Source organism: Idiotropiscis lumnitzeri, chromosome 5 (assembly GCF_059441095.1).
Source record: "Idiotropiscis lumnitzeri isolate Australia: NSW breed Sydney's pygmy pipehorse chromosome 5, RoL_Ilum_1.0, whole genome shotgun sequence".
Taxonomy (NCBI): domain Eukaryota; kingdom Metazoa; phylum Chordata; class Actinopteri; order Syngnathiformes; family Syngnathidae; genus Idiotropiscis; species Idiotropiscis lumnitzeri.
Genome location: NC_142395.1, coordinates 24,439,251 through 24,452,801, shown reverse-complemented (window position 1 = coordinate 24,452,801; position 13,551 = coordinate 24,439,251). Strand labels below are relative to the sequence as shown.

At 37.5% G+C, this 13,551-nt stretch overlaps 1 protein-coding gene across 2 annotated transcripts in view; it reads right to left on the bottom strand.

Annotated features, from left to right (window-relative positions):
* Nucleotides 1–13,551, bottom strand: part of ush2a (Usher syndrome 2A (autosomal recessive, mild)) — a 158,542-nt gene that overhangs the window by 99,688 nt on the left and 45,303 nt on the right. For both annotated transcript variants that reach the window (XM_088296343.1, XM_088296344.1), the window contains exons 28-30: nucleotides 12,245–12,351; nucleotides 11,906–12,029; nucleotides 2,673–2,803 (exon numbers count right to left, since the gene is read on the bottom strand). In XM_088296343.1, coding sequence (XP_088152469.1) covers nucleotides 2,673–2,803; nucleotides 11,906–12,029; nucleotides 12,245–12,351 — 362 coding nt within the window. The remainder of the gene's footprint in view (nucleotides 1–2,672; nucleotides 2,804–11,905; nucleotides 12,030–12,244; nucleotides 12,352–13,551) is intronic.

The following is a 13,551-nucleotide window of genomic DNA, read 5'->3' as shown; positions in this document are numbered from 1 at the left end:
CACCAAATTCATGCCAATTAAATACTCAACAAATGCTAAACAACTCTCACTTGTTGGTGCCCTTGAGTAAGTCATTACAAGAATTAACTACGCTGCAGCCCGAGCTCTCGGTCATAGATTAAGGCCGAAATTATTAGAATGTGAAATCAGACAACAGAAGGATCAATAGTTTCAATTACACAGTTTTAAGCAACTGTTTAGAACATGGCCGACAACTGACAATGAACAACAGCTTGGAACATCACAAGCCATCGTTTTAAAAAACGACTTTTAAAGAAATCAACAAGAACACCTGCCAACATGCAACACATGGAATTTGGTGTTAATTTGTTGACCGAAGCACTCATTGCCATCTGTTGCATTGATCATTAGATTAGAAATATTAGCAGTCGTATCTATTTTAACAGCCTCTTAAGTCACATATTAAGCTGTTGGACTTGTGTCATAGAGTAAAATTGTTTTTTTAAATCAAGCTGGATTTAAGAACTTTTTGGACACATTTTACAAAAAAAAGCTGAGGTTATTTCATGCATCCTGATTTAGAAAAAAAATGTATTTACACATAACTCTGAGACAAGTCAGCCATCCGCTCAATAGTTACTCGGGTTTGTAGGCCAACAAGCTCAAATCCAAATATGTACACCCAAAGCTGAGGTCCTCAACCACAAGGCCTGGACCGGTACCTGTCCACAGGCCATTTGATATAATGAGAGAAAAAAAGAGCCTTCCATGGAAAAGAAAGCTGAATTGGAAAGATAATATCAACAGCCGGGTTTATTTCTATGGGAGACTTGCATGCACCTATTGCTCTTATGTGTAATATGTGGCAACAGGCTCACAAATGAAGCCGTCAAAACACCGTTGGCACATTAACCTCAAGCACCAATCAATAAAAGACAATTTTTGGGGGGGATAGAAAAAGAAAACGATAAGATGGGACTGGCTTATTGAAGAGGAAAGAGAGGACTCTCATTAATTACAGAAACAAGAAGAAAAAACGGAATGTACACTGTATGACATTGGCAGCATTAAAGGTTATGGCTTTATCAGCAATTTATTTTACAACTGAATGAAAGATAAAAATATTAAAAAGGTTACTTAAAACCCTGCTTGTCTTATTAAAACTCATTCAATCCATAAGACATACATATATGTTTTCAAAAACATAGTCCCCGCCTCCCAAAGACGTATTTATACGTCTTTGATTTTTTTTTTTTTTTTTTACGTCATAGCTCCATGTTTTTATAATATTAGAACACAATATTCTGTTGGCCTCGCAAAATCAGCCAAAATCCCAAAAAACGCTGGAACTGAGGGGTTTCCTCTCGTGAAAATTTCTGGGATTAAATGAATTAGCACAAGGGCCACAGTTTGATTACATTTTGAAATACAAATAAAACTGATTTTGTTCAACCTTTAACAGCTCACTCTATTGCTTTTTTTCTGAATGGAGTTGATGATGATTCATTTTTATCTGAAAATATTTGAAACAACAGCTTGCGTTTTCTGCTTACGGCAGTGATCCTGGTCGTCATCCAAAACGCAAGATCAGTGGGTGTTTGCGCAAATGCACATGCAGTAAGCAGGTATTTCACACTTTGTAGCACGCCATGTTGGTCATGTAGGCCCTTCATAATCATATCACTTGCCTGCGTCATGCTAAATTACACAGTGTGCACTCGTAATCCCATTAGGCTAGCGCAACAGGCTAATAGGAAAAAGTAATGGGCCAGGCTGGATGTATATCGGGGAACACCAATAAACCGTGAGACTACTCCAGCAGTAAATTATCCCAAACTAACCCTAAACAAAAGAGTCAGCCGAGTTGCAGAAGACATTTGCACTTAATCGCGCATACAGCAGCATAGAAGTAATACTTGAGCTAGAATTTGCTAAATACATTTAGTTGCAAGTACCGCACAAATACGGATGAGGAAGGCATCTACTGTATGCGCTGTATGCATGTTGCATGTTTTTGTTTGAGACCCTAATTAGATGGTGGCCGCATGGAAATGCGTGCAATCATCTGCTATCATTGCTTTCATCATCCAAGTCATTGACTCCTCAACCCCTCTACATGTGTCTGTAAGGATGGATAAGGGAAGAGAGGCTGTGTGGGTGTGTGTGTGTGTGTGTGTGTGTGTGTGCGTGCGCGCAAGGGTGCAAAGCTTAATTAGCTTGCAATTGGTATTCACGCGTGGTGACTGCAGGGAATGAGTTAATTGCAGTCCAATTCAAACGTTGACACACTTTTAAAGTCTCCCCCCCCCTCTCGCTCCATCTCCCTGACAGAACGCAATGAGCGAGCTCCAGATCACATTTATAAGATGAGAGCAAGCGAGAGAAGAAAAGACAGAGACAGAAGAAGAGTGGAGAGGAGGTGGATCAGGAAAAAAAAAAGACGGTTGAAGGTGAGCTAATATGTCAAGTGAGCAGATTTCGATTTTAAGCTAGGAAACATTGGTTTAAATGCACACTAATTACATTGTTATTACTTATGTGATTAGTTTTCAGTGGTGAGGAATTAAGAAATCTGTTTCTAACAAGATTTGCCCCTGTATCAGGGAACTAAAATGCATGAATGCATGGTGGGCCAGATCTGACCCCCGGGCCTTGAGTTTGGCACCTTTGGTGTAGAGGAAAAAAAAGAAGAAAAAAAAGAGTGGCCATACCTGAGGGTCAAACAAAAAGTAGGGACGTCCATTTTTGATCTGAATAGCCAGAAATTCTTCCTGACTTCCAGGAGACAAGGCACAGAGCAGCAAACCGTCTGGAGCGCGAGTCTTGAAACTCAAGTCAACGCCTGAAATAAAGGAAGATGAACACGGTGAGAGTTTGGTGATCTCATAGTTAATGCATAGTTGACGACAAAAATGCCATTTCGTATTCTATGACTTGGACCACACTGAGGCGTCAAAACAATGTTATGCGCAATTCTAAAACTGTCTTACAAGTATTAGTTTAAAACTATTGAACACAATTGTCAACTTCATCTTTTTTTCCCACTCACCCATTCATTTATATGTCTTGTTACATCTCCATCAAGTTCATGATATATCCCAATTACACCACACCTCTAAGCGGACTTCATTTTCTCTATAAAGTAACTGTCGAGGATAATCTTCCGCCCAAGATACTTTGGGAAAACATGAAGCTCAGAGGACGAGCCTCTGAGGACAGACTTGATTCCGCTATTTTAACAGATCTTGTAATCTCTTGCTTTTATCTATAAATCCAAAATCCTCCAAAGATTTTTGTCTTCTCCTCCCCACCTCAAATACATCACATCACTTTTAATACCCATCCTCTCCTTCACATTGCATGCCGACAAAGTGAAAGCAAACAAGTTCCCAGTTGCTTTGGAACAAACTTTGTCTTTTGGCGTTCCAACGTACTGTACTTGTAGTACCTCAAATAAAAACACAGTACCAATACCACTGATTGTATGAATATTTCGTTTGCGAGATAAATAATCGTAACTCACACAGGTTTTCAGGATTATTAGAATAATAAACTCTACTCGCCTCTCCATGTAAACCAACAACTGTACCCGCATTGTCACAATTTGGCTGTGTTGTTTCTGTGTTTTTCATATAGCCCCTCCACAGCTCCACTCTGCCACTCGACACGTTTAACTCATTCAATCCATAAAATACATATACATTTTCAAAAAAGTAGTCCCCACCTCCCAAAGACGTATTTATACGTCTTAGCCTTATTTTATTTAATTATTTTTTTTATATGTCACAGCTCCGTGTTTTTATAATATTAGAACACAATATTCTGTTGGCCTCGCAAAATCCGTCAAAATCCAGAAAAACACCGGAATTGAGGGTTTTCCTCTTGTGAAAATTTCTGGGGTTAAATGAGTTAACGTGAGAGGGTCCTGTCGCAAGATTTCATAAGTGGATGGGTCTTGGTCCCTGGTTTTGCAGAGATTTAAAATAAAAAATTGTAGTGGGAAAATGTGGCACTGCCATGAATTATAGTCAATCAAAAATACACGGGAGCTTTCACAAATGCAAAAAAAAAAAAAAAAAAAATCCGGGTAATAAGTGTGTGAGGTACAACCACCCGCCGCATGGCGCCTAGAGAAATACAGCATATGCACAACACGTGTTTTACAACAATACATGACCATATTTTGAATTTCTTATGTGCCATTGGAAGGAATAGCGAAGCTTTTGGTAAACATAATTGTAAGTGTCATACATACCGGGCCAGTTACTTTTAAATGAATGGGAACGAGACGCACATTTCAATATATCACAACTTTTTTTCGGCTTTATTCTCACCCATTGAATGACAGTCTGTCTTTTTATGGAATAAAATTTTTTTTTTTAAAAAAGCGATAAAGTAGGGTGTGCCTCCGGGAATGCATCTTTTAGAGAAAGGCTGAGAAGCCAGGGAGGAGTAGATCATTAATGTCACTAATTTATTTTTTCCAATACATATAAATGTACATTTCCTCCTTAATGCACAAAACCACCTCCGTAAAAAGTACTAGTTTCTTCTTTGCCTTTGACACATGTTCACGCACAAGAATTCTTCCAGCATGCTGTGCTGTCATGTACCAAAGGATCCGAGACTGAATCTTAATCCACTACTAGTTCTACAGTTCCATGAGTGCGTCGACCAACGTGTGTGCGTACGTCTCTCTGTAGGGAAAAGAAGTGTGGGAAGCGTTGAATGCAAAAAGTTCAGGGTTCACCAGGCGCTGCTGTCGGCAAAATAATTAAGAGTGAATTCACTTACCATGCTGCAAAGACAAACGGTAACATGGACACATCAGGATGAATGTAGATTAACCAGTTCGAAATAGATTCTTTTAACACTTTTCAGAAAAGGAACATTCGCTCACTGGCTGAGGCCTTTTATACTTTTGCAATCACAATAATAAATCTGCTGTAATTGTAATACCTCGCTGACAGTATCCAATAGAGCTAAATATTGCCATTTTTGTAAAGGCACATTTTTTTTTTTTTTTTATAAATCTGTTATGTTATAGTTGTGCGATTGTATCTCATTTTAAAGTTTTAATTCTGGACCTTCTAATACGATCAATTAATGTACAGAATACAAAATTGAACTGCATTTCCCATGTACCATATTTTCCTGACCATAAGATGCACCTGCATATAACCCGCAGCAAATCCTAAAAATAAATTAAAAACAACAACAACCAGACTATAAGCAGCAGTTTTCTATGTTGAAAAAAATTATTTGTTTACTACATGTGCAGAACGATTTTGTAGTGTGAATGAATGCACAAGGTACATTAACAGATTGTTAAAAAAGTGCCTTTTAACACTTCAACAACTTTGCTAATTAAAACAGAACAGACCCAAGAGAAAAAAAAAAAAAAAATCAAGATTTATTTCGCGTATTTTCTGAACAATAGAGCGCCCCTAGTGGTGGAAGAAAAATCCACAGTAAAGCAGCACCGTTGTGTTAGCCGCATGGTTCAAAATCTAGGAAAAAAGTAGCGGCTTATAGTCAGAGAAAATACGGTACATGTTATTAATACAGGACGACCAAAAACATTTTTTTTTACCTATCCTTTATTCCCCCATAATTTATCCTTAATTGGGCCTTAAAAGAAAATCCAGACAGGCCATTTTTACTTCATTGCCAGACAAAATTATTTTCATGCTGACCATGTGACGTCCTTAATGGCATTGTAAAATATGCATTAAAGACATAATAAAAAATTCCTTGCATTTGAACATGTGTTGTGTACATCAAGCAGGCATGTGTCATTTACATTGGTGACCTTGTCAGTGCAAAGTAGAGTGCAGTCATGACAGATACCTGACATTACATTACCCCCCTTTAACCTTCTCCCCGACACTCTCCTGATCTCTTCCCCTTGCTTTTAACCCCCATCCTTTTTCTTCTTGACCTCTTCAGCATCTCTCCGCCTGTCTTCCATAAATAGATATTTTTTTCTTTTCTGCATTTGTTGATTTTACTTTTCATTCTCATATAAAATCCCACCACGACAGCCTCCATCAACATTTATGCATCTTGTTTTTGTTTACTGATACTGACTTTGCATTAGGTACACTTGCACAGTCAAATGGGATCCAATAGAAGAATTGTAAAATAAGTTTTGCTTTTAAAAAGATAATACGGTGATGGTCAGTTTTGATTGACATTGCCAGATATAAATTTGCCAATAGATTGATTACATGGAACCGCCAGTGTTGGTTTCAAATTTCCTTGAGTAATTGATGCTTCCCTAAAAGTAATTACCCAATTCGCTGGACACACCTGCATATAAGCCGCAGCAACTCCCCTCTTGGGAAAAACAAATAAATAAATAAATTAAAAAAAAAAAAAAAAAATCCAAGCCGCACCAGACTATAAGAAAAAATGTTGTTTAATGTATGTACAGAAAGATTTTGTACTCTGAAAGCAAAAAACCACACATGCATACAGATTCTCAAAACAGTGCCTTTTAACGTGGCAACTATTTTGCTAATTAAAACAGAACAGACCCAAAAGAAAAAAAAAATGAGATTTAGCGTATTTTCTGAACTATGAATTATTATTATTATTATTAATATGAAGCATAAAATGTGTATTTGGATACTTATTTAGAGATTTAGGGGATATTACTTACGATTTAAACGGAAATTCAGGTTATATCGCCGCCGTAGGAACGGAACTTGTGATAAATTGAGGACTTCCTGTAGTTTCTAGTTCCTTGGTCCTCATCTTCACTCTTCACATTTTATTTTGGAAATCGGTGGAGGTTTCTGCGCAATCCTGCCAACTTCCTTTGCAGAGGTAATTAAGGAATATTGTTATCCAACAAATCTACTAGTCCTCACTCAAAATAAATCCGTTGCTGGCTTTTGGAATAACAATCGAACATTTTGCGCATGTATTAAAAAGATTGCGTGTTTATCTGCCAGATAGGAAGGGACAGATTGTCAACACATGCTCAGGATGGTCCAAATGTACAGCAGCTAAGTAACACTCTCCTCGTGCTCAGCATTACTTCCCTGGGATTCCCCCCAGGACTTGTGCTACTTCACACTGACAACCACTTTGGAGCCATCAACAAACAGACCTGAGCACACATCATGACAGCTGTCTGCGCTACACTCACACACACACACGCGCGCGCGCACACACACACTAAATCAGCTGAAGTATTTTCGACAGGGATTCAGCTAATTGGAAAAGACTTATCACACTCAAGTCCAAAGTATCTGGAAGCGTTGCGTTTAAGGGCGCTTTCACACCTATGGCTGTGCCGCAGTTGGTAGAGCGGGTCATCCAGTGACCCAAAAGGGGTCACCGGTTGACTTGGTGCTGTCAACGTGTCTTTGGGCGAAGACACTGAAGTCGAATTTTAATTTGTAAAGCTCTGTGGGCACAAAGATGGTAAAGCTATATAGGAAGCATTTATTTAGCGTTTGCCTACAATGGAGGTCACAATTTGGTCACAATCAAAAAATGCATGTGAATCGAAATGCATTGCAATTAAAACATGTGAGAGTGTTCTCTTCTATTATTGATCAGTGATGTTGCAGACAAATGTAAAAGTCAGATGGTATGCTGTAACGTATAATGGCTGTAACAGGTTTTTTAAAATTTAAGATCCAAATTACACAAAAGTATAATTGCTTAATATTGCTGTAATGCGTCTGTGTAAAAACTGTATACTTTAAAGACCTCGTGTGAAATCATCAAAAAAAAAAAAAAAAAAAAAAGGCTAAGTATTGTCTTTTCCGGACCATAAGCCACTCTTTAAAAAAATAAAATAAATAAATAAATAAAATTTAAAAAATAATAATAAAATAAAATAAAAAAATTAAATAAAATACAAGCCGGACCAGGCTATAAGCCACAGTTTTCTATGTTGAAAAAAAAAAAGAGTTGTTTACTGCATGTACAGAATGTACTGTGAATGCAAATAAAGGAACATAAACAGTAACACGGCAACAACTTTGCTAATTAAAGCAGAAAAGACCCAAGAGAAAAAAATAATAAATTGAGATTTATTTTGCATATTTTCTGAACTATAGAGCAGAAAAGCCACACCGTTGTATTAGCCGCCGCATGGTTCAAAATCATGTAAAAAAGTAGCGGCTTATAGTCGTGAAAATGCGGTAAAATAAATACACATCATACAAAAAAATACAGCTTTTTTATGTTGCATATGCGACAAAAAGTTCCCAAAGTGAGATCCTTGTAAAGCGACAAACCCGTAAGAGTGACGTCATTTCAAGAACAACAATGAAGGGCTCCACATGGGAAATGTACAAAGCAAGTCAGAAATCGACTCAGAAAGCAATATTTCCAATTTACCTGAAGGGGATCAAAGTGTTTGAAGAGTTGGAGGAAGAGAAGCTCGTTGGCATGATTTATGTTGGACCATATATGAGCCAGATATTCTCCGGACATGGAGAGGAGACGAGACCCAACGAGAATGGAATAATTTTGTCCATTCGTATTCCCATTCCCAGGTTTACGTCGCACTCTTTAAAGGGACATCTAGAGAAAATCCTCGGATTAATTAAATGATTGGGAGTATGTTAATTATTTTCGATATATTTATTAGCGCACTATTGTGTTTTTTTTTTTTTTATTGCTTGATTTTAAAATACTAATTCTGATTCACAGCAATGTTGCAAAACTCGTATTTACATTTGCATTAGAAAATAATGTCATTGGAAATCATCACAATTTTTCCAGAATATTTTCGATGATTTAAAAATGTCGAACGATATCAATTCTTGACTTGTCTGCATTGTTTCCCATGTCGTTCCATATTTCTGCTCTCTCAGCCTCGGTAAAACGGACGAGGTTGTGTGTAATCATCTAGCCAACATAACCTGAATAACTCCAGTCATGTTAGCTCTCTGCTGGCATTAATCAGAGCTTGGCGTATTAATGAGAGCGCGGCAGCTAGCTAATTACACCCATAGATTCTGCTGCAGCCCATTAAATATACAAATGACAGAATTAAAGAGCCCAGCCTCTTCTGATTAATCTTTAAATGGGGAAAAACTAATGATGTCTGTGCAAACTTTCCTTTCACACATTTCTCCCCTCTCCTCTCAACATCAACGCCTGGCAATCAATCATATTAATTAGGGAAAAATAATTTGTATCATTTAACATTTCCTTCTTTCCTGCTCAGTCACTCCAGCGGTGCTGCAAGACTGTACTGTATTAAACGTGACTGGAAATGATCCAAGTCGATTTATTTCCAGCATCCACTTTTTTTTTTTTTTTGGCCCAACCAATGTTTGTGATGTTTCATTTCTCTTCATTTAATGAAGGCTGAAGAAATACATCTGGATTAGCTGAAATATGAGGATGCATTATAATCAGCCCCTTTCAGGATCCAATACCGAAGAAATACAAATGAGGAGAGAGAACTGCATCATCTGTTTTAAAGCCGGTGTCCATTTAAATCCATTATTTCGCTCAGTGTAATGTATTCCACACGTATTCCTTCACCGATAAAAGTACGAGTAGGTAGTCACATCATGGGAATTTTATGTAGAGATGCATCATAGAAAAGATGAATGGACTAACATGCATTTATGGAAACAAGCACTTAGTGGGTATTCATATCAGTGCACTAATTGCATATACTTATAATGCTCTTTTAGCTAAAGTAAGATTCAGTGTGGTACGTACTAACCTTAAGTACACCGGATTCATTCAGGATTAAGAAGCATCGTTAATCACAATTAAAAAAAAAAAAAAAGAAAATCATTTTATGGAAGCGCGCCCGCCGATCACAATGATAGCATATAATGAAAAACAACCTACGCGGAAAACAAATAACACTTGGTGGCCATAATTGGAGGTCAAAGGCCACTGATGGGAGGGCAGATGTAAAGAATATAAGTGTATACATTTATCAGCAGATATTAAGCATGTGAGGTATTATTGACCCTAGTCGAAGACGCATACTTAATTATTTAGAAAGGAGATCATCGACAAAGACTATGAACAATATAAAAATATACAAAAAAAACTGCTGTTGTTAGCGTGGGGCATAATAATTAAGAATCCATCTGAATGACAACATCAGACTCTTTGTCTGTAGAAGCATTAAAAAAAAAAAAGACGACTCTATGGGAATCCAAATGCGACAATTGTCTATGCTCGAAGTTGCTTGGTTTCCGCGAGGCATCAACGATTGACGACTCTCTCCTCTGTGATCAATTGACTCTCGAGGGGGCATTACACTGCATTACATTCATAATCCAATTTGGCTTTGATTTGTTCGCTGTTCCGTGCGCTTCGATGGGAATAATTGTCTGTAGATGATGCTATTAGTATTGATGGTTGTAAGAGGGTGATGGTTTGAGGACTGCTGACACATTGATGGTCCACAATAGATCCGGTCTGAAAGCGACTGTCTGATCCATTACCTTTTATGAAGAAGAAGAAGACTAAAGTGGAGGAAAAGTTTTCTTTGTGATCAAGATGCATTGACGGGACAAAACGGAAAAATAACAACATGGGTTATAGTGTTCTCTCGAAACAGGCCGAACCTGTGGTAAGGAACTTCAAAATCAAAATCTTGATGTCACTTCATTTTTTGAATTTCAATGAAATGCGCAGTTTAAATCAAGTTTGATGGTATTTTTTACGGTTGTGCCGATCTAATCTCGAGTCAAAATCAGGCTAGAACATTTGATTTTTAAATGCCATTTTTAAAGATGAAGCGAGAAAGATAATCAGTTTTAGTGTATGATCACGTTGCAACTGGTGCTATCGTCATCGTCTCATGCGTGTGTGGGAAAAGCGAGGGCAGATCGGGAACACTGGGATTGGCTGATGTCAATACTAGACGAGTTGGTCTACATTCCACACTACACTGAAATGGGATTTTATCTTGGAGCGAATGTGAAGCGACCATTTCAGTGCAAGTGCCAGTGGAGGAGTTGTCGACTGTTGAAGCAAGTCAGGCAAAATAGACGGCACTACTTAGCTTTTACCAGCAGAGGCTGACTCGAATAGTTTGCGGTCCACCCAAGACAGCTATGGGAAGTTGAGCAATTAATGAAAATACGGCAGTAAAGTTGACCATTCATTTTTCCCAGAGCCGATCAAGCATACTGAATCAAATACCCATCCCTGTATAAAAAATGTGAACAGCAAAGGACAAAGTTGCGAAACGCTTATGCAGGGCAGTGAACACGCTTCGGATGGCACAGAAGAGCTTTTGCCGCTCAAATCGCACTGATTAGTATCAGCAGTCATTAATTATGAGCGTCAGACTGGCTGATGTTCTCAGATGAAGCAGAACATGTTTGGCTGAGCAGCTCAACCCTCTAATGATGCCAGTAAACAGAAAGATAATTGTCCTTTAAGATGACTGCAGAAGTCATCTTAAAGGATTGTCACGAGAACACTGCGATAATGCAGTAATTACACTTGAATAAAAAAAAATAAAAACACCCAACAAAAAGCACCACGAAAGCCAGCAAACGTGACGGTATTTAAGATTCGATTCAACACACAAATCCAATTTAGTTTCTAGAGCTTGAGATTTGTTTGCACTGTTCATAGACATGTGTATTACATGTCATGTGACACATTTTACAGTTTACAGTATAATTAATATTTTATTATTATTTTTACTTTTTTACTACATTGTAGACTTACAGCAAGTGATTTAAATTTAATGTATTTTTTGTGGATTTTTGTATATTTGTCACATGGGGTAGATCCGACTGTCTGTTTCTGATACACATTTTATCCACATTTGGAAGAGCCTTTATTCTGATTTCATCTTCCCTTTAGTCATGTGTATTATTGTGTCACTTGAGAAAAATAAAAATTTAAATAAATAAATAAATAAATAAAATTGGGTCACTTGCCACATGTGTCGATTCAGACCTTGACATTTTGTGTGATGACTTACCAGTGAAGTCGGTGTTAACGGGCAGGGTGTCACTGGGAAACAGGTAGTAACTACTGCCAGAGAACCTGGTGCCTCTTATAAAAGGACCTTGAGGGTTAGAAAGAGACACGTCTGTCCTCTCCACCTGGAAATAAATGCAAGACCGAATGACTAAAACCACAATGATACACCCAGCCTATTAGACACAAAATCCAAATCGTCACAGTTCATGTTCCACTTCAAGTGCATGTTTGGATGGATTGAAATTCACTTGAGACTTACTTGGGACGTCATACAACAGATAGACAAAAACACATGGTTTCTCTTCCATGATTAGACAACGTTGACCTGTGTGGATACCTGGTACAGAGGGTGTGGTCCATTGAGTTGAGCCGGGACATCCCAGTCTATCTGAATGGTGCTTTCATTGACTGGGAATAGTCGAGGTGGGGACAGCCCTGTTGGAGCTGTGAAGAAATAAGTACAAAAAAAAAAAGTGTATACACATATTAGTCTCCTTCCACTAGCTTAAATTGCACACACTTGTCTGATTTAAAATAAATAATTAATAAGATTAAATAAATAATTACTAAAATATAAAATAACTATAAATTAAATAAATCTAAATTAATTATAATTATAAATTAATTATTAAGATTAAATAAATTATTTGATTTAACAAATCCAAATAATCTGAATATTATGATATGAATGCCAATTACAGAACATCCAAGGAGGCATTACACTGTAATAACATCATTAATAAAAGCCATGTTGGAAATATCTTAGTTCCTTCATTTAGCTCCACAAAGGAGAAATAATATAGATTTGTGTCAGAAAGACGTGGTTCACTACATCAATTAAATCTATACAGTATCAATTCAAAACTTCATTTTTTAACTTCTCGTTAGATTATAACAGTATACCGTACTTTCTGTGCATTTACTATATATTTCTCATTCTAAAGCTTTTTCAGAGTCTTAATGGGACTCTACGGAATATATAGAGTATATTACTTGATAATTTCATTAACAAAATCGTCCCCGGATGCCTCATAAGATGGCGTACAACCATGTTATATAATGTAAAAAAAGTACATTACCGATACATGATATTTTATTTTAGTATGCTATACCTACAAATATGCCTTACAGTCTCATTGATTTACTCGTATTTTAATTCATATATGGTCTCTTGTTATTTTTCTTTATATAGTTTCAATTGATCTCATCTTAGCGAATGTCACCATTCCACTTAGCGCAGGGACAATTTAATTGCCGTCCCTCACTTTCGATGTTGAATTAAATGTCCCTTTGAAACACACTGGGTGCTACTGGAGCCGCGGCTTCAATATGTATTATAAATAAATCACGCCAAGACCGGCTGCCACGATGAGCGGTGATGTATTTAAGAAACATCCAGTGACGGAAGAATGTACAGATGTGTGTGCATTAAGTGTCTCTCGATTCTTGTGTTTCTCGGAGTGTGTGTCTCCCTCTAATGGTCTAAATGGTTTTTGGTGGGCGTAAATTAGCTCTTCGTGACACACACACGCGCGGCCATCTTCACTGCGACTTCTAATAGAGCTCTTAAAAGGGGAGTGGACAGCTTCTCATGGTGGCACATCAAACCATAAATTACTGACAATCAATAGCGTACCAGTCTAT